The sequence below is a fragment of the Vombatus ursinus genome, unplaced genomic scaffold (genome assembly GCF_900497805.2).
Source record: "Vombatus ursinus unplaced genomic scaffold, bare-nosed wombat genome assembly UNPS02010788.1, whole genome shotgun sequence".
NCBI classification, from domain to species: domain Eukaryota; kingdom Metazoa; phylum Chordata; class Mammalia; order Diprotodontia; family Vombatidae; genus Vombatus; species Vombatus ursinus.
The window spans coordinates 4,582,583-4,604,435 of NW_020950566.1; the positions used below are offsets into that span (position 1 = coordinate 4,582,583).

At 35.8% G+C, this 21,853-nt stretch overlaps 1 protein-coding gene across 3 annotated transcripts in view; it reads left to right on the top strand.

The window, feature by feature from the left end:
- PTPRZ1 (protein tyrosine phosphatase, receptor type Z1) overlaps window positions 1-21,853 on the top strand; it is a 239,002-nt gene that overhangs the window by 39,792 nt on the left and 177,357 nt on the right. For all 3 annotated transcript variants that reach the window (XM_027855181.1, XM_027855182.1, XM_027855183.1), the window contains exon 2: window positions 19,430-19,495. In XM_027855181.1, the coding sequence (XP_027710982.1) occupies window positions 19,430-19,495 (66 nt within the window). The remainder of the gene's footprint in view (window positions 1-19,429; window positions 19,496-21,853) is intronic.

Below are 21,853 nucleotides of genomic sequence, written 5' to 3' on the forward strand. Positions count from 1 at the left end.
TCCCTGTTTGCAAGGTTGTTTGTGTTGGGGAGCAAGGGACGTGGAGAGGGAAAGGGTGACCATTTGTTTAGGCCTGAATTATCCAGATTGTTTGTCCACAGAATTTGTTCATTGGAGAATAATACAATTCTCCACGTCATCTTGCATATCGTCTGAGCTAAAAAGAAAAACAAACCTTGTTAAGTCATATCTAGCTTGCCCCACATAGGAAAAATGAGTTTTCCTTTCCATAATAAATCTTTCTTACAGTATACTTGACATTATCTGAATGATAAAGCAGTGTTTTGCCAACTTGTGTAGAAATCAGTTTGCCAGTGTCCTTTCTATTATAAATGGTAAACTGGATTTTCACATACAAGAGAGTGTATTGTCTTAGTTTCCTACTAAGCTTCTTGCCTGAAAGAAGCCTGAACTGCCATCTCTCTCTGTACACTAATGTAAACTTCTAGAGACCTAGGGAGAATAAAAGGAGTCTGAATGTGTGTCCATGGCAATCTCTTAGATGGGAGGAAGAAGTTACAATGGCCTTAAGCCATGAAAAGAATCAGTTGTTTTCATGGAAAGTAGTAAAGACATGCCTTGAATTCAAAGAATTGTGTTCTTTAAAACTGGAAATCATCTATTAATTTTTCCCCACTCCGCAAGGGCTCTTGCTGGTCCAGTTGAATAAAATGTAAACATGAAGGAATTTAGGTTGGAGAGTATGGAAAAAATGTTAATGATCTTTTTCTCTTTGAAATTTTCTGTAAAAAAGTACATCGGATCCTTGCTGTAGAGCATCCTGTCTTGCATCTGTTTTGCATACCTTATTTTTGTTATTTTATTACCAAAAAAACTATTAAAAGACAATACACATAAGACTTCAATGGCCTATACTTAACAGCTGGCTTTAGAGTAAAACTCCAGTATAGGTATGTTATTTAAAATCAAATACACTCAAAGTCATGGCGGTGAAGTGGAACAAATGTAGTTAGCGTCTTGTGTGGGTTTGAATCTCCGCTTTGCTACCAGCTCTGTAATGGTGAATAGGTCCCTTTTCCTTTCTGAACCTCGGCTTCCTGATTTAGAAAACAGAGATAATCATATTTGTTCTACCAACCTCATAGGGTTCTTATAATGAAAGCACATTTTAACTTCGCCATACTTTGTAATTGTCAGCTTTATTATGCAGCAAACATTAGGCTCAGCCTGGTTAGAATAGGACAGATTTGGACAATCATGAGTTATAAGGCATTTAAAACTTAAAAATTGAAAGGTTCCTGTTACAGGTTTCAGTTGGTAATTTAAATTTACATGTTAATTAACATATAGTTAGTACCATTTTCTTTACTTATAGTCTTAGTGAATAAGAGCACTTGGACTTGGGAAGAACTGAGATCTAATCCCACCTCAGACACTTAACTAGTTGTGTGACCATAGGCGAATGACTTAATCTCTTGCCTTTAGTTTTTTCATCTGTAAAATGGGACCAGTGATAGCAGTAGCTTCATGAGGTTGTTGTGAAGGTAAAAATGGGATGATATATGTAAAATGCTTTATGAAGCTCAAAAGTGCTTTATGAATACAAGCTATTATTAGCATTAAGTTTTTTTTGGCTTATTAAAGATATAGAGAGTGCCCCCAAAGTCCCAAAATTGCAGTAAGGTTTTTGGGGTACTATTGATTTTATATAGCACAACAGCATAACATCATTTATCTATCATCATCAGGTATATCACAAATATGAGGTTGTTGATGTGATACTGTTCAGTTGTTTTAACTCATGTCTGACTCTTCATGGCCGCATTTGGGGTTTTCTTGGCAAAGAACCTGAAGTGGTTTGCCATTTCCTTCTCCAGCTCATTTGATAGATGAGGAAACTGAGGCAAACAGGATTAAGTGACTTGCCCAGGGTCACACTGCTAGTAAGTGTCTGAGGCCAGATTTGAGCTTTCGGAAGATGAGTCTTGGGGCAGCTAGGTGGCACAGTGGATAGAACACTGGCCCTGAAGTCAGGAGGACTTGAGTTCAAATTTGGCCTCAGACCAAACACTTTACTAGCTGTGTGACCCTGGGTTAGTCACTTAACCCCAATTGCCTTGGAAAAAAAAAAGAAGATGAGTCTTCCTGATTCGAGGGCTGGCACTCTCTCCATTGCACCACCTGGTTGCCTATGAAGTTTTTAGATTATTAAAATTTATCTTTTACTAATTTAAGTGTCATACTTTCTTTTAAATATATTTTGTAGAAATATTTTTTAAATCCATGAAACACTCTCCTTCATCCAATCAATTTCTATTTAGTATGATTTAACTTTTTCTTCTTAGCTCAGAGTCATCATAAGGAACATGAATTATTTAATTAATCACTGATACAGTGATAGGATTTGGAAACAAACGAAGGGTGTTGGACTGTTTGCTTCTGTACTGAATGAAAATACACTGTAGTGCTCATCTCCTTACATTCTCTGATCTTAGACAGTTTTTCTATCTCTTTTCTCTGTCATCTATTGTTGCTTCTTAGTGAAATTAGTGTATCATGTTTCCATTAAAAAAAAAAACCAAAACTTTTACTTTATACACATTTGTTGGTGAGTGTTGTGACACCATGGCTGCCATTCCAGTGATAGTCCCAGTAGCCCTATAGACCATTCTGTCAGCTTGTCCTTCTATATTTACCTTGCTAATCCCAACCCCTAGTTACATAAATTATATCATATTTTCTTGCATCTCCCATCTCTTCATGTATATTTATTCTTTCCTGTCCACTTTCAAACAAATGCAAATTTACGCACAAAAAAATCCTTCCTTTAGCCTTGATACCTTTAAAAATACAGTCAATCTCTCGTCTTTACTACCAAGATTATAGCTCCAGCATTCTTATCATCCACTCATTCTTAACCTGTTTCATCCTACCTTCTGTTACTACCTAAACAAAACCCCTCAAAGCCACCAGTGATCTCTTAGTTACCATATTGCTTCATTATCTGTGGGGGGAAATTTTAGACTTAGCATGGTATAGTGTTAAGAGCAACCAACCGAGAATGAAGAGATCTAAGTTCTAGTTCGTTTTACTACTAATTAGTTTTGCATCCTTAGGCACAGCCATGACTTCCAGGGCTTCAGTTACCTTATCTGTAGAAAGGACTGGAATAAATAATCTCTAAGGGTCCTTCCAGCTTCAGCATTTTTGTGAAATCTAGTGGTCCCATCCCTTTGACTTAATTCTTGAAATGTTCCTTTGGCTGGCCTACATCAAATGTAAAATTTAAAAAAAAAATGGGAGTTTCTCTAAGTCCTTCATTTATTTATTTATTCATTCATTCAATATTCAATAGATCTTCATGTAAATATTTGCCCTGCCGTCCTTACAGCGTTCTGAAAATGAACATGCATCGTAATCTTCAGTATTTACAATATTTATACTGTTTGGGCAAATATTTATTGAATGAACGAATAAATGAATGAGGGACTTAGAGAAATTCTACAGGTTTTGTTTTCAGCTTTAAAAATTTACATGTTGGATTTATTGTAATATTTAAAAAGAAAAGCAAGCTCTACGTAATAGATTCAGAGTTTTGTATATAATCCTCTTTTTTTCTTTCCTGTGGCATATATAGAATTGCTCATTTTAGTTCGTATTTATTAAAATCAGAATAAAAAGTTAATTTTAAAAAATACACCAAGAAGCATATGTGAATGAGGCACACAGTGATAACTATGAACCTTGTTGCTAAGTAGGCTCGCTGCCGGTTCATTTAGGTCGCCTTCCATTTTCTTCTTAATCAGAGAAGTTCCTGGGATTTCAAGGCAGAGGTTTTTCTAGGCTTAAAGAGACTAGACATTCCTGCATGAAAGAATCCAAGAATCTCTGGGAAAACTTACAATGAGGGCCATTGGACTCCTCTCCTTGGGGTGGCTGAGGTCATTGTATGAGCATTATTGGAGGTGGATGATGCTAAGACTTCTCAAAGAGAGTCTTCTCTCTGGCTTGGGGTCATGCTCATGCTGCCCCAGGCCTTTTCTATTACACTAGCTACTTGGACTTTATTTATAACTATTTTCTTTGTTGCTAAGGCATCTTTTATATTGACTTCTGGATTCATGGCAGTATTTTAGATAGCTGAGGTTGCTGGAAGTTTGACCTCTCGATAAGTAGGACCTTGCTGGAGTTGTCCAAAAAGCTTTTACAGTATGAGGGGTAACATAACAAGTGGTCTTTGATATACTTATAAAATTCATTGTTTTGTAACCATTGCTCTAATTGAATTCAACTATTAAAGTGAATTGTCAGAAAATAATATGGTAGTAGTACTTTTTTTCCCCCTGATTATCTTGGTTTAAGTCTTTTCAGTAGGCTAAAAATACAGGTCTTGGTAAAATTGACTTCAATCCAGCAAATAGATCATTTTGTACTTCTCTCCATAGTAGCATTTAGGAATTTTTTTCTTCTTGGAATGATCTTCACCCATTCTTGTCTTTTTTTTATTTGATGATGATTTTTTTTATCAATTCACATTTTGTAGAGCACCTCTCCTCTCCCCTAAGAAAAGATAAAAAGCCATGGCAAGTAGACACATAGGTAAGCAACTTGGCCAGCTACTAGGCCTTTTTAGCATATTGAGGAAACACTCTTGTGTCACACCATAAATCACTTGTTAAAATAGAGAGATAACACAGGCCAATGTATAAATAAATAAAGACCACTAGGTGTATAGTATTACCCTTTTAGTAGTGATTATTTATAGAGGATGATGTCTTTTTTTTAATTTAAATGAGATTCTTATATGAAGATACTGACATTGTAAAATAATAAACGAGATCAAGGAAATGTAAATATGTATATAATTAGACAGTAGCACTATACTTAAAAAAAAACTGGCCCATTCAGTTAAACATTTATTAAGCACCTACTATGTGGTAGGCACTATGTTAAGCTGTTGGAAAACAAATTATTGCTGAGTCAATTCAATTGTGTCTGACTCTTTATGACCCCATTTGGGGTTTCTTGGCAAAGATTACTAGAGTGGTTTGCCCTTTCCTTCTTCAGCTCGTTTTATAGATGAGGAACTGAGGCAAACAAAGTGAAGTGATTTAGCCAGTTACAGAGCTAGTAAGTGCCTGAGGCCGGATTTGAACTCAAGAAGAGGAGTCTTCCTGATTCCAGGCTCTATTCACTGCCGTCTAGTTGACCTTAATACAAATAAAAGAATGAAACAGTCCCTGCCCTTAAGGAGTTTATGGTTCCATTTTATTCAGAGGCATTTAAAATAGTGCAGCTTTTGTTTATACAAAAAGCCAGTTTTTGTGCTCCTGGGCTTGTATTTTAGCATGCTGGTTGTGGATATTATAACTATTTACTATTGCTTTGTTGAATTTGTCCACTTTTTTGATGCTTGTTACAGAATTGCAAAGGGCCAATAGAACATTCACTCAAGCACTATGCTTCCCCCACCCCCAAGATCTAGGCTCCCTGGCCGTATTTATTGTGAAGTTCCACTGGGTAGCAATCAATCAGCAAGCATTGATGAAACCCCTATGTGCCAATCACTGTGCCAGGTGCAGGGTGAGCAAAACAATATGATGAACGCTATCAGTAAAATGCTTTCTGCCCAAAATAATGGTTGCCACTTGTGAAATTGGTGTCAAAAATAGATTTGGGGTATGGGGAAAATGTAGCCACCAAAATTTTGGGGAGGAAGTCACATAAATCATGTAAGGTGCATTCTTTTTTTTGTTTGTTTTGTTTGTTTGCTTTTTGGTGAGGCAATGGGGTTAAGTGATTTGCCGAAGGTCATGCAGTTAGTAAGTGTCAAGTGCCTGAGTTCAAATTTGAACTCAGGTCCTCCTGACTCCAAGGCCGGAACTCTATCCACTGTGCTCCTAGTTGCCCCTGATGCACATTCTAGTAGGCAGAATCATTTTATTGTTACTCATTATATATGATATGGATTCCCATGGTCTAATGTGATTCCTTTCTAAAGAATGAATTTTTCTTAGAGTAAAAACTCATTTTACTTGTTACGGATTGCCACCTTTATTTTAGTTCTGGTGATTTGGTTTATTAATTTAGCTACAGCTAAATTTTTAGAGATTCTATTAGGGAGATACTGTGAGCAAAATTTGGAAGTTACCATGCAGGATACTGCAAGACTCTTGGTAATTGTTTTAAGAAGGTCATGGTGTGCTAACCTGAGGGCAAAAAGCCATTAGGATCCTGGTTTCAATCCAGACTTGAAAGTCTGTTAATTTGTGCGTGTCTTTTGACTTTCTCATAAAGCTATAAACTTATAGAGAAAAAGCAGATGTTTCATTTGAGCTAAACATTACAAACTTCATAAATTACAAGCCCTGCAAAAGTTACTTGGATTTGTATTTAAAATATAACTTGGATAGATTCTCCAAGGCCATTATCTTTGCATAGAACACGAATATCTTGGGCTACTGTTCCAGCCAAACTTTTTTGCATCAAGCAGCATGAACCTTTAAATAACCAGCACCATGGGAAACTCAACAGTCTCAGGCAAAGGTTATAGTGAAAGCTTGTGTTATAAAGAAAAGCCACATTTTTAAAAAGGAATATGATTGGCTTATTCCATAATCAGAAGAACTGAAGTTTAAAGGACTGACATCATTTGTGACGGAATTGGCTTAAAATAGCTAGGCTTTTTGATTCATAAATATCATGGGACTTATGAACATGGGGAATGGAAGAAGTGAAGGTGAAGAGAGAAGAGCAGGGTCAGTGGACAGGAGGAAATAAGAGAGGATTGCAGGAAGAATAAAGCAGAAGAATTAAAAAAAAATTTTCTGTTTAGCCACAAAATGCTATTAACTAAATCGACCCATTCCTTGGACCATCATAATTAACTGAAGACTTTCTCTTGGCGTTTGAGTGGTTTCTAATATAACCACTGGGGGCTATGTCCAATCGTCCTCCTCTATAGCTGTTCACTGGACCCAGTTGACTCTGGAGGAGAGGGTGAGGCTGGTGAGCTTGCACAGCCCTCCCTCACTTAAATCCAATTCACTTGCAAATCATGGCATCATCTTCCTGGTAACGTGGTCCTCTTTGAGAAGGAAGGACAAACAACAATAATGTAACCACTATAAACACTCAATTGTATAATATGTACACATACACAGTTTTGTTTGTTTTTAAATGATGGCTGATCTGAGTTCCCAATTAAAGGAAAGATGAAATCCTAATTGTAAAGCTAGAGGAGACCCTAGACATAGCCAATCCAACCCCTTATTTTATAGATGAAGAAATTGAGGTTCAGAGATTAAGAGACTTGCCAGAGCTTACAGAAGTTAAGTGGCAAAGGGGAGAATTTAAACTCAGGTCTTTGGCTCCAAATCCTCTTTCCTCTGTATGCTATTTGTTATCTAAGTGAAATTGTATAGTAGTGGTATCCAGGTGTGGTAAAAATGAAATAACAAATTTCATCCGATATTTTATTGTCAGAGTGATATCTTTACCAGTAAAGCAAAGGTTTATGAGAAATTTATGTATGTGAAGAAAATTACAGGGTAATGTAAGCAAGACATATTTTTGTAAATCGGCAGGTGATTACTTTAGGCAGTTCTAAAGGCTAAAGATTGTTGTTTTATTGGCTTCTTAAAGTTTAAGAATAGGGAATTCATAACTTTTTTTAATCAGCTGAATGGTTTAAAATTATCAATAAATAGTTGGTAATCACATATTGATAAAGATTGGTAATCATAGACTGATAAAAGCTAGGAAAGAAGAAATTGTAGATGCAGAACTAGAGGAGTGTAGCTGGGACTAGATAAAGAAAGAAAAGGTTTATTAATTGAAACGATCATTTAAGCATTTTGTTTTACATTGTGACAGAGTTGCTTTCTATTAGTGAGAGTTTATGGCCCATTCATTTAGGAAATTTAAAATAAGTTTCTAGCTTTCCATTTTCACCGGAATAGTGTAAATGGTTATATAGATTGGTTATAGATAGTATCATTATAGCTTTTGTCTTCAAGTACAAGACTAGCTAAGTATTAATGAAGTTTAAAACAGTCAAGTGAATCATCACTGCCATTTTGTGACTTAACTATCAAAATAGGGTCACAGGTTTGGATGAGATCTCAGAAGATATCTAATCCAACCTTCTTGTCTTACAGAGGAGGAAGATGAGACTTAAAGAGTCAAAGCGACTTGTCCAGGGTAACACAGATAGTAATTAATAGAGATCAGGATTCAAACCCAGGCCTTCTGACTCTAAATTTATCAGCCTTTCCAGTGCACCATGATGTCTTTGTCCATTAATAAAATTCCATACTACTATTTGAGATTTTGTTTCATTGTGGAAAGGTGAAGTTTAATACAACTTTTAAATGAATTTAATATAATTATCTGAGTTGCTGTGTGGTACCTTTCCACCTAAGAGATGAATATATTTTAACATACACTGTGTCTTTTATTTGTAGTCTCCTTATAAAGTAAATGTGTGTCTGTATTTCATTGTTGTAGAAACAGGTTTAATGAAGTTAAATTAGCCATAATGTCATAAAAACTGTTTCAAGGACGAGGATGAAGATTTAAAGTTAGTAAAAAGAACAACAAAATGACAACTTTTATAAGTGGTAATAAAAAAGAACTACTACAATTCTTGTTTTGGTTTTTTTTTTTAAACTGATATTTTTATCAGTTTGAATTGGGAAAATGAGCAAAAGTGAAGGTTTCTTAGTGATATTTCTAAGTTTAGGCAGTTTTAATGGGCAATGACAAATGGAATCAGGCACTAATAAAATTTGTAAGTGGTACTGTACTGTATTGTAATAAATGGTACAAGTTAAGAATAACAGCGATAGAGAAAGATCAGTTTGCTTATTACATTTCATGCTTTTCTAAGATTTGTTCTTTTATATAGGTCATAAAAACTACATGTGGCCAGTGGGTTTACAGTTTGCACACTAGAAAGAAGTCAAGAACATCTTTGTAATTTTGATGAAATTATACATTATTCTGCACACTTAATAACAAATTAAAAACATGTGTCATAAATATTTTTGAAAACATTGTTAAAATATCTAAGTGCCAGATTTTTACACCTAAAACAAATGTTCTGGAACAAAAAGTTGATAAACTTGGACTTCATTATCTAGACAAAAACGTGCCTATGGATAATAATAATGCTACTTAGATCTACCCAGAGGTAAAAGGTTCTAGTTGACTTGGTCATTTTGGCCATCTTGATTGATGCAATTTGATGAATGATCTTTTTTTTCTGAAAAAGATCTTTGAATATCTAGATGATTAAAATCATCATCCTGCGTAACATGTGGGCATGGCCATCATTTCCCAAGTCTAATCTGAATACTACTATTATTACTTCATTTGACTCCTATGTTTACTTTCCTTTGGGTCATTGAATGGTAGGGTTACTTTTTTTTTCTTCTGAAATACCAAATGAGAATGGGTAATTTTCCTCCAAGCTTTCATTTAACCAGTACCCAAAATATTTTTGCCCCTGATTTGATAGCTGTAGATTCAGTAGCATGAGTCTTCAGAGCAGCAATTTTAGTACATTGCAGTTTATTGTTCAGATGATTATGATGCTATATTTCTTTTCTCTAGTTTCTTCCAACCACTTTTTCTTACTCTTTTCTTTCGCCTCTCTTCTTTTTTTTCCCATTTGTTTTTAGCATCTTCTTTGATTTTCTTTTATTCTGCAATGCCTTTCTTTACTCATATCATTACTTTTATTTCTAGTTGCTTTTCTATGATTTATCTTTCATATATAATCAGACCTTTTATGCTGATTTATAAAAAATCTGTTGTGGTCATTAGAGATCAAAATTTAGTGATTGGAAGAACTGCAGTATTATTCAAAGTCTAACATTGAGAGTCACTGCTGGAATCAAGGGAATAGGCCACTGAACCCACAACCTCTCCCTAAAGGGCCCCTTTGCTGTGGAACTCTGTATATAGAACATCTCTAATTCTGTCCTCAGGTAGCCTCACTCTAATGAGAGGGGCTAGACTTTCTTTCTCATACTCCTTGGCATATTAAGCCTTCCTCCTTGATTCCTTGGGGAAAAATTAACAAAGATTTAGGTTATGGTTTATGTCTAAGGTCTTCTCAAAGGAGTGAGTGTAAAAATATATTCAATGTAAAATATAAATAACATTTGGAACAGATATTTATTTTCTACACATAAAAGAAATGCTAAAATTGCTCAGTGACAGAAATGACTTAAAACATGATTCAGTAATTTATCTGTAACTACTGTTGTAATGTCAAGGGAGGCTTATATTTAAATCTCTTCAGGACATAAAAGTGTACAGGACTGCTGATTAGGCATTTTACATTTCACATTGCTGTTTGCTACAAAATCCCCTGTCTTCTGATCATCACTGATTTGGAAACTTTCCATGCCACTGATCTGCCCCATTCCTTGGACCCAGGACCCCCACACTTCTTGAACTTACAAGGTTGCTTCCAATCCTGGACACATCCAAAAAACAGAATAGGCATCCAGGGGCCCAGACTACTTAATTCCATGTTCCATGTAGTCTAGAGACAGAGAGAGTATCCCATGTAAGAGTTAAACAAAGAAGCAAGCTGGAAACCATCTCTTCTTTTTTAACTGATGAAACATCTAACCTATTCTCTGATGCTATCTCAGGGTGAGGGGAGGACCTAGGGACCTCCCAGGACTCAAGAAGTCATAGCAAAATGCCAAGTCCTTTCAATGCAAAATTGCCACATGGCCAGAAGTAGCCAGAGGGCTATCATCATCTCTCAGATGCCAAAAATACTGAGTCCTCTCTTATGCGTATTGCATAGTATGGTTCTTATTACAAAAATCTATCAGCGTTTTGTACTCATAACATTTATTTGCTACTGTAGAAAACTGCCAGTAGCCACAGAGTTTGAATTTCTACTGTTTACCTTTACTCAGGATCCTTTGAACTTCACATATGTGCAATTAATGACAATAGAAGCTATCACTAATAGCATATCAACATAGTAAATGACAAATTTCCCATGGAAAAGATGCTGATACTTATAGAGCTAGATTTTTTTTTAAGAACCAGAAGCACTACCAGTCATATCTGTGAATCTTTTTTTTTTTTAATGGGGTGTAAATTCCCATCTTTTAAAACAGGTGCCTGTGAAAGACTTTGATGGTAGAGTGGAACTGTTCTTCCTAAATTAGGAAGACCAACTTGCCCCGTTACAGATTCCCACACAAATCAACTCAAGTAACTTAAGATGTACGAAAAACAAAAACTACCAGCACAAAGGACAGTTAACATGTTGGGGAAAGAAAACAGCAAGCATGGGAATATCTGTGCTCCTCCACACGTGTGCATATTGGTGAAGGCAGCTGTACACATGTTTTCCTCATGAAAAAATTTTGCTGATGTAATTATCTGTGATAGATGTGAATAAATCTTTTATTCACTTATCAAAGTCTTATCAAGAAGGGTGGTTTGAGTTTTTTTTTTTTGTTTATTTGCTTTTGGTGGGAGAGCAAGGCAGCTTTTACAAAAAAACTGCATTCATCTACATTTCATTAGGAAGCATGAATTTTGTTTTTTTCTAGCATTCTTTATGTTATATTTTCTAGGTAGAAAATGACCTCTTTAAACAAAGATCTATTTCTAGATTTTCTTATCTTAATCCTATTGATCAGTCAATCAATCAACATTTATTAGGCACCAACTATGAGCTAGGTATTGTACTAAATATCCTAGAAAGTTTATTAAATTACGTTATAAGTTGTTGTCTAAATTAATGTCACTCATAAAGTATTGGGGGAAAAGAACCTGGCATTTAGAAAATAGCTCTTCTCCAAGCTTAGTTTTCTAAATTAATCTCTAGTGGGAAATAGGGATAGATCTGATTTCATTAATTGGTTTTAATATAAATATTCCTTTCTTTTAAGTTGACTCTAGTTTTTAAAGCATCTTCCATTTAAGTAATTTAATCAGCAAATTCCATTTCAAAATAAGCTCTGATGTAACCAACTAAGGTTTTACCTCTCCCACTCCCAAATAGCTTGAAAAATATTTAAGTATGTGGCCATAATTATTTGGTTTAAGCTGCTTGTATTAGGAGTATATATACTGCTTAAGCTCCACATGGGCAGAAAGGACATTATAATCATCTTTGTATCTCCCCTAGCACCCATCATGGTACTTTGCATAAAGTAGCTGGTTGATAAATGGTAGTTTAGTGAATAATTTTAGCTGATAACTGTGGTGAAAGCAGCCGAAAAATAGCAGTTCTCAGTTTCATCATTTTGTCAGGTTCACTTGTTCAAACACTTGGTGGGCAGAATCCTCCACATTTTCTTATGTAGCTGTTGTTTAACCCCACTTTAACTAATACTAGTGAATAATTTATTTTCACTCTCACACAATGTATTTTGTCTCACATATTTGTTTGTATATGAAAGGCAACATGACCTAGCTTTGAAATCAGGCATCCCTGAGTTCAAATCCTGGCTCTGATGACATGCTGACTCTGTCACCTTGGGCAAGTCACTTAATCCTTCCATGCCTCAGGCAACTCTGTAATACTATAATTGGCACCACAGTTGCTGTTCTGCATCAGTGGAGGAGTTTTCTTACTTGGTTGTGGTCCTTGTTGAGTCCTTTTCATCCTTGTCCAATTTTTTGTGACTCCTTTGGGGTTTTCTTGGCAAAGATACTGGAGTGATTTGCCATTTCCTACTCTAGCTCATTTTACAGATCAGGAAACTGAGGCAAACAGGGTTAAGTGACTTGCCCAGGGTCACACAGCTACTAAGTGTCTGAGGTCCCCCCAAACAACAACAGTCCTGTTGTGCCACAATAGTAATCTCACTGTATTACTCATATAGATTAATAATATTACAAATCTTAAGGAATCATCAGGAAACAAACCTAGTGAGAAAGAAGACGGTTTTGAGGATTATGTCATACTGTCATGGTACTTTTTGAAACAGGAGAAATAGACTGCCTCCATTCATATCTCACAACCAATGATGATTTTCTGCCATATATTTTTTTAAGTTTAGATTACTGCCCAACTATGAGTTATTTTAAGTGATCAATACCATCTTTTACTGAAAATCTTTACCAATACCTCTTAATACTACTTTACCTTTGTTAATTATATTCTACTTCTCCATTGTAGAGCTTGCTTTACATAGTCTTGTCTCCCACGTTAGATTGTTAGCTACTTGAGGGCAGGGAAGTGTCTTTTACCTCTTTTCATATAACTGCCTGTCACTTACTAGGCACTTTCTATTGTTTCTTGCTTGGTTGATTAAGTCTTCATGTGTTAGCATTGGTACATAAGTTGTAATGTTCTACTCAATAAAGTTCTGTCTGTAAAACAGTTGCTGCTATCTTTATGATATCCTGTCTCTCCAGATGCTATTAGTTCCTGGAAGCTCCTTTCTAATTTCTTTACATACCAGAGGATCAGTCTTCTAAACCCATTAGTTATTATCTGGGGATTTGGGAAATTCTGATGAAATGTACTACCCAAGAGTAGATTCATTCATAGCCTCACACGCATGGGGTTACACTTGGAGGTGATTTATCAGAGGGTTAACATAGGCATCTGTAATGCCCAAGCAACATCTGCAATATTGGGGGACCCTAAAGATTAACTCAGACACCTGGAGTCAGTTCTATAGGTAGAGGTATGCTTGGGAAAGAAGGAGGGTAGATTGGTCATTTTGTAAAATTCAATTTGATGACAGCTCAAATCCTGTTACTTGCAAAGAAGCCTTTTCCAGGTTCCCAACCTTATGCACCACCCCACTGCCTTCCCATTGAGATTGCCTTCTATTAGAGTGTATATAGCTTGTGTGTACATTGTTTATATATGTTATGTGTGTGTGTGTGTCCCATTAGAATGTGAGCAGGGACTATGTTATTGCCTGTGTGTGTGTGTGTGTGTGTGTGTGTGTATCCCTTGTGCTTAGTGCCTAGCACATAGTAAGTGTTTAATAAATACTTGTTGACTTGACTGGATGTAAATTTAAACACATCCTGTAGGTTATTCTCTGTTAAACATTTCTTCATTGCTCTGAGGATCTATTTCCCCATCTTAGCAGAACTGAGAATAATAGTGATCATTTTTGGAGGGATCTTCAGCAGTGCCAGATTCACAGGGAGGGATGAAAAAACTGTATGTTGAGCAGGATAAAGCAGAGGCTTTGTGTGTGCTTCTGGTTAGAAGACAGATATGATTCTTTATTATTTTTAGAAGTATGTAATCATATGTTTTTTTATTAAAACCAGCATCCAATCTGTATGTTGTTGTTGTTTTTAACCAAACTGTTCAAATGTTTAATTTTGCTGCTCATTTGCATCATTCGTGTGTTTTGTTTTCCAGAACAAAAATGTTATTTCCACTAAATGAAAGACCTGAAATGTGGTGGTTTCTAGAAATACTTGTTTATTACCTTAATTTTCACAAAACATTTTGTTTTCAGAAAAACAAGTAAAAGAGTCTTTCTTTCCTTTATGTTACTTTGTCCATAGCCAAAAATGTGTTACATATGGGTTGTATCAACTGCAGTTGAATGCTTGTTTAGCAGAGAAACTAACTGCATGCCCTGATGGATAGGCCATGGCCCCAGAATTCATCAGGGGAAACCTGAGTTTTATTTGCAGGCTTTCTGTGGACTTGGAGAATGACCTTGGGAAGCTTGTTAACTTAGAGCCTAGAAAGGATCTCAAGTAAATTTCACAACAAGCATAAGGTTAAAGACAAAGAGTTATAACTATGTCTTAGCAATATGCATTATTTTGAAGTTGTTAACTAATTGTGGAGAAAAATTTAATTACAAAAAATGTTTTGACTTTGCTTTAATAATGGAGATCTAAGACAAATACAAACAATACCTAGTTGAACTGGAGTTTGCTAAATAGGACCTTGTTATAGCCCAAAAGAGTTTCTCTTAATTATGCAAAGAGATTGTGGAAAGGATTCCAAGGCCACCTACAATCAATAGCCATAGAGAAAGGAACAACAGAATTTTCCTTATAAATGCCTTTTCTTTGTAGTGAATTAATATTAGAAGACTCTCACACATTGTGCACACTTGTTTTGAAATAAAATATTGAGAAATATGCAACCATAATGCAATTTTTACTTCGATAATTTTAGTTTTTAAGGGGCTAAAGTTGGTAATATTCATCATATAGAAATCTCAAACATTTAAAAATATTGTATTTGCTAATATACAGCTGTATAGCTAAAGCCTGAAAGGTGATTTTTAAAAACTTCATCTTAAGTCAAAAATAAATTTAATTTATCTTTATTTGTCATGAGATTAGAAGAGATAACTTATGCAAATGATGCTCCTTTTTTGGGCTAGTAGCATTAAAAGAATATAGGAAAACTGTGACATCAAGACATAGGATTATGTATTTTCCAACTAGCTGTGTGTTAAATTTATTGCAGTTTTCTGAAATGTTGCCTTATTACCTCAGAAATTAATTATTTTAAATGGGGGAAAAACTAATTAAAGGAATAAAGAAGCCATAATTTTACCTGTGGAAAAAAAAAATCAAAAGAACATTTGGTACATGGTTTTTATTTTTTTATTTTTTTTGCAGAAAATTGTGAATTTTGTGTTTGGTGAATGGCTGGTTTTCAAATGTGCATACATTTTAATGGTTCTTTCCTACTTATATGGGATTTACTGGTTTTCACAGTATATAATACAACAAAAAAGTGAATCTTGTTTCTTTTTTTCTTGTTCATTGAAGCTATCACTACTCATCTATCAGACCTCTAAGAAGAATTTTAAAAGTGAGGGTACTCTCTCACGCCCAGGACCTATATAATTAACATATGAATGCCCAGTGGATTGTCTGAAGTAACAATTAAGAGAACAATACATAAAGGAAGAAAGTGAAGACAGCAACCAACACCTGGGACTTCTGTATTTTAAAAGCTTTCTTAATAAAAGTAATTAAAAGAAAAAGAACAAATACTCATTGTTAAATGCCATGTAAAGCTGAACTCTCTCAGCATTCACCATCCGGCTTTGAAGGCCTTGCTCTCTGCATGGCTAAAGCAGGAACTGACTTTCAATTATTCCTTTACATGTAGTCATTTATGTAAAATAAGCAAAACTTATCTACTAAAAGCAGATCTCCTCAAAATGTGGGAAAATAAATGATAGTTATTTTCAAAATTAATTTCAAAAATTTTTACATTTCCTCTGTTCTTCCAACAGCTTATCCAGTTTAAATTTTGAGGAGGGAAAAATAAATATACAAATATACACACACACATACATATACATATATACATGCACATATATGTATTGTGTCTGTATGCTTGCATGTATGCATGCATGCATGTATATATGTATGTATGTATGTATTAAGTCAAGTCAATCCAGGCACTTAGTTGTCTGTGTGGTGAACTTCCTGTCCAAAACAAGGGATACCATTTTAATGACTATGGTCTTTGGGTTTTGTTGCTAGGAATATCTTTATGAAATATAAAGTACATTGGGAAACAATGCTTGTGTTTACCTTTTATTGATTTTTCACATTTCGAAAGCTATTGTTCCTTCATTCTCAGCAAAGAAGAAAAGTGATCTAACTCTTTCTCCTCAACTTCTCTCCCTTTATTCCTTTAATCACCTCAGCACCTTTATCCAGCATTCTCTTCCTCCCTTCCATTTTAGTAAGAGAAAAATTTATTCCTCTTTCTTGCTAAAGAGAGTTTAAGTTAGCTTCTTAATTCCTTGTTTAGACAAACATCTCAACTCTAATGAACTTTTAATAAATCTCTCCCTCTCTACTGTCTTTGCCCTCAAACTTAAGACATGTTCAGGGGTCTTCTATGTCCCCAGTCCTAAAATCAATCAATCAATCTTCCCCAGAGCCTACTACTGCCCTCAAGCTATCATGCTATCTCTCCTGAACTTCAATGCCAAATTCTTAGAGGCATTCTATTTTAATAGTGATTTCTAATTCATGCCCTGGGGTCTGACTTCCCTCTGTGATTCGCTCACTAAGCATGGAGTCATAGATTTGGAGCTTGAGGCATAGGTCAACTCTTCTAAACCCTTCATTTTAGAGATGAGAAGTCTGATGGTCACAAAGAATTCAGGTCCTTAGACTCCAGAGCCAGTGCTCTTTCCCACTCTACCTCAAATCCAGTTATTTTTCTGTATTTCTCAACTTTTCTGAAATTATTCCAAACTTGGGAGGCAGCAGGGGATGAAGGATGGAGAACTGGCCTCTAACCAGGTTGACTTGGGTTTTAATCCCAGCTGACACATGCTGACTATATGGCCCTGGGCAACTCCGTCTCTCAGTGCTCAAGGCAACTCTCTAAGACTCTTAATTTGTTGAGGAACATGCCAGATTGCATGGGTAGGGTGAGTTTTCTTTCCAAGGGCTCAGTGAAATCACAGGTCCAGTCTAAGGATGCTAGTTCGTATATTAAACAGAACACAAGACTTGGAATCAGGAATAGGCGGATTCAGATCTTGCATCAGACAACTGTATGAACCCAGGCAAATTACTTAACCTCTCTCAGTCTCCTCATCTGAAAAATGGGGCTAATAATAGAGCCTACCTCATGATTATTGTAAGGCTCAAATGAAAATACGCAAAGTGCTTTGCAGTCCTCAAAGTGATAAATCATCATCATCATCATCCTTTTTCCAAACTTGCCATCAATAAAAATAAAACTTCCAGATACACAAATAAAAGTAGAAAATTATTTACATAAAATAGTAAACTCCACTACTAAGAGGTTGGGCTTTTTAAATGCATATTAACTTTAACAAAATAATAACAAAAAATGTCCTATTTGTTTTCTCTACTGTGTATTTTTGGGGGTTGTTGTTAACTGTTATTAGCAGAGGCAGCTTGTCATAATGGAGAAGAATTAGTTTCAGAGTCAGGAGGACCTGGGTTTTCATTCTACTCCTGACAATTACTGTGGAATACAGGACAAATCACTTAAACACAGTGTCCAAAACAATCAACTCTTTAAGACCACAAATTTCAGAACAGTTGCTGATCTGTATTTTTAGAATGTGTTTCCATGGAGAAATTTCTCTATGCCAATGACGTCACTTTCCTGTACCCCCCCAAGATGTTATTATTGTCTTTTTGTCATTTACCTAGTAGGCAATCTGTCTATTATTTTGATTCTGGTTTCTTCACTCTGCATCACTTTATATAAGTCTCTCCATATTTCTTTCATTTCTTTATATTTGTAGTACAGTAATAGTCCATTTATATTCAAGTATTTGCTTCGACAGTGAACTGTTTCCAGCTTTTTGTTATTACAAAGAAAAATTTTGTGAATATTTTTGTACAGATAGGCCTTTTTTCCTTTAAATAGTATCCTTATGATATAGTCCTTGGAGTGCAACCATTGGTCAAAGGGTCTGAAAGCTTTTGTAATTATAATTTTATATATTATGTATAATTTTATTATAATTAGAATTTGCTTTCCAAAATACTGTATCAGTTCACATCTCAACTCGCAGTGCAATAGTGTGCCTGTGTTGCCACATCCCTGCCAACATCGGATTTTATCATTTTAATTATCTGCCAATTTAATGAGTGTAAAGTAGCATCTCAATTTAATGAGTGTAAAGTAGCATCTCAGAATTGCTTTGATTTTCATTTTTGATTGTTAGGAAGTTTGAACACATTTTCAAATGATTATTGATAATTTGTATTCTTTCAAGAACTACTCATTCTTTGGGAACATCCTTTGGCCATTGTTCTTTTCTCTGGCCTCATCTTCCTTGACTTTTGTGGCATTTGACAGTGTGAACCACTTCCTTCATGATGCCTTCTTATCCTTTGTCTTCAGTGATATTGTATTTCTGTGGTTCTCCTCCTACTTCACTGAAGGTGCCTTTAGGAAAAAACCCCTTTTATTTTACAAATGAAGAAATTAACTCCAAGAAATTAAGTGACTGACCAAGACCACACAATTAATTAGTGGCAGAGTCAAAGCCAGAAACCAGATCTCCTGACCCCAAATCTAGTACGTTTTTTCCACAATTCCATCCCAAAACCCATAACTTTCCCACAATTCCACATTGCCCTATTAATGGAAAGGAAAAAGAAGGGGAGGAGACTCTCATTATTATTTTGAAAACTTGTCTGTAAGTCTCACCAGACTGCCAAAGGGTCCAAGTCATAGAAAAAGGTTAAGAGCGCTTGCTTGTTATTCTCAAAAATCTCCCATGGAACAGACAACCAAATATTTGGTAGCAATAGTGGACCATAGTGGTGGAGGAGGGTGGTGACTGGGTAAATCAGTATTTGTTTGTTGGTTGGTTTGTTTGTTTGTTTGTTTTTTGTAAATAGGGACCTGACTGTATTTTACAGTGTTTCCTACCATATAGAGTTGTGATCCACATGGTGTATAGAACCAGTTCTACAGCATATATATATATATATATTTTTTTTTTCTTGTTTATAGATTGGGCTTATGGATACTACAGACAACAACGAAAACTGGTGGAAGAGATTGGTTGGTCCTATACAGGTATATCCAATATATTCTATAATAAGTATAGCCATTTTTAAAGGTGCTTGTATTATGTTATTATATTGAATGTGGGATTTTGATATTGCAGTCTATTTTCATGTATATCTATGGCATAGATTAAATATCAGATATAAAAGCTTTATTAAATAAATAGGACTAAATAATGTAGCTAACCTTTTTTATTTAATTAACAAATATTTGTGGAATACCTGTGTCAGGGAAAATGCCTATAATGCTTTCCACTGAGTCCCTGTGTCTGGGTTTGTTGGAGTTGGGAAATGTCTAGGGCTGTTAGACTGTTGACATATAATACAGACTATTGAGCAAAAGGCACAGTTAGAATTTAGGGCCAGGGAAGAGAGGTAGAAAACCACAAAGGCAGTGTACTGTATCTGTTGACAGTTACGGTCACTGTATTATTGACTCTTGCTTTTTTAGGGGAGGGGAACCCAAAAAGGGTGTAGTGTCAGGGATGAGTGTGAAATGGCTGATGTAAAGACAAAAGGCATAAAAATGTATCTTATGAAATAAGGTCAGCTTATCAGGCTGGGATCAAAAGCATAGATCTGTAAAGGCACAGTAAATAGTAATCAAGATCAGGATCATGGAGTTAGAGCTAGAAAAGACCTTGAAGGTCATAGAGTTTAAACCCCTCATTTTAATAATATTATTAATAGTAATAATAGGTAACATTTATAGAATACTTACTATGTAAGTAGGTACTTTACAGTTATCTCATTTGAGCCTCACAACTCTGGGAGGTAGGTGTTATTATCTCCATTTTACAAGTGAGGAAACTGAGGCAAACAGAAGTGAAGTGACTTGCCCGGGCTCGTACAGCCAGTTAGTGTCTGAATCTGAACTCATATCTTTCTGACTCCAGGCCCAGCACTCTAGCTACTACCCCCTAATAAGTATCTGAGATAGGATTCCCAAAGTCTTCTTGACCTCAGTCCAGTTTTGTGGACTACATGAGAGTTCCTTTCAAATACAGGAAGAGATAGAAAAAGAGAAAACACCCTGATTCAGCCTTATAGGATGGAATAGAATAGTATTACAGGTGCAAATCGGCATCAGAAGGGCTCCGAAGGGCTTTACATACCTACCTATAGTAAACTTGTCTCCCAGGTTAATGTTTGTATTCACCCTAATTACTCCCCTACTTGACACCTAATGTGAGACTTTACATTATTGAATAGGAGGTGAGAGGGTCATTCCCAGAAAGCATAATAAAACCAAGCCTTGGAGTTGAGATGAGGGAATGTCAGGTGGAAGGGGTAGTCCTGAGGCTGCTGGCTGGACTAGTGGGTTTCAATTAGGCAGTAGCTCGTGATAATGTTGTATGTGGAAGATGAGGCCAAATTGTATGTACCAAGTTGAGGAGTTTAAATTGTTTTCAGTGACTAATTACTGAAACTTGCAAGCTAGCTTACAGCATTTTCAAGCTCATTAATCCAGTCTTAGGAATATATGGGATGTTTAGGGAGAACTAGTACCTCTGACATGAGGTCTGTTCATCTACCTTTGGTATCCATCTTCATCCAGCTGTCCCCTGCGACTCCAAGAAACTGTAGCATACCCAGTGGCCACATGCTGGTAAAACCATTTTGGCAGGTTAAACCAGGTTGAGGGGTAACTGAAAGGCCTCAAATCTGTCAGTAAATTAGAGAGAGCATGTGAAGACACCTCTCGGTGGAATGGGCAGATGAGAACAATTTGTTCCAATGGCCATGAAGGTGGCTGAAGCAGGCGCTGTGGGGTGCTGAGAGCTTGGTCAGGTGCCAGAGGTGCCAAGGTCACCCACTACATCCTGTGCCATCTCCAGTCGTCCTGACTTTTGTCTTGCTGCTGGACCTTGATGACTCAGGAAGAGAGAGAGAGCGCAAAGCTGATGACTTTGCACCACTCTGCCTCACTGAAATCCAATTCACCCACAAGTTAAGACATTACTCCATGTCACTGGTTCTCTTTGAAAACGAAGGATAGACAACAACAATCTAGTCTTAATTTACCTATTTAAAGTTGTAGTCCATGTGGTACATAAAGTATTAGTTCAAATTTTAAAATAGTGAGACATAGATCATTTGTTTTTCAGGTGTACTTCTTGAACATTTTTATTTTCCCCCATATAATTCTGCCGTTTGATTTTTTTATTATTATCGATGTTGGGTACGGGGAGAATTTTTTCTTTGCCCTATCTCGTATTCCTTATTTTATAGTCTTAGAATTAATGGAAGTTCACATTGCATGGGCATATGCTCATTTACATGAGCATAATGTGGAGGAATTTCATCACATAAGTGAATGTTGAGATTCTAAGCCGGTCTAATTTTAAATACAATGAATGATTTAGGC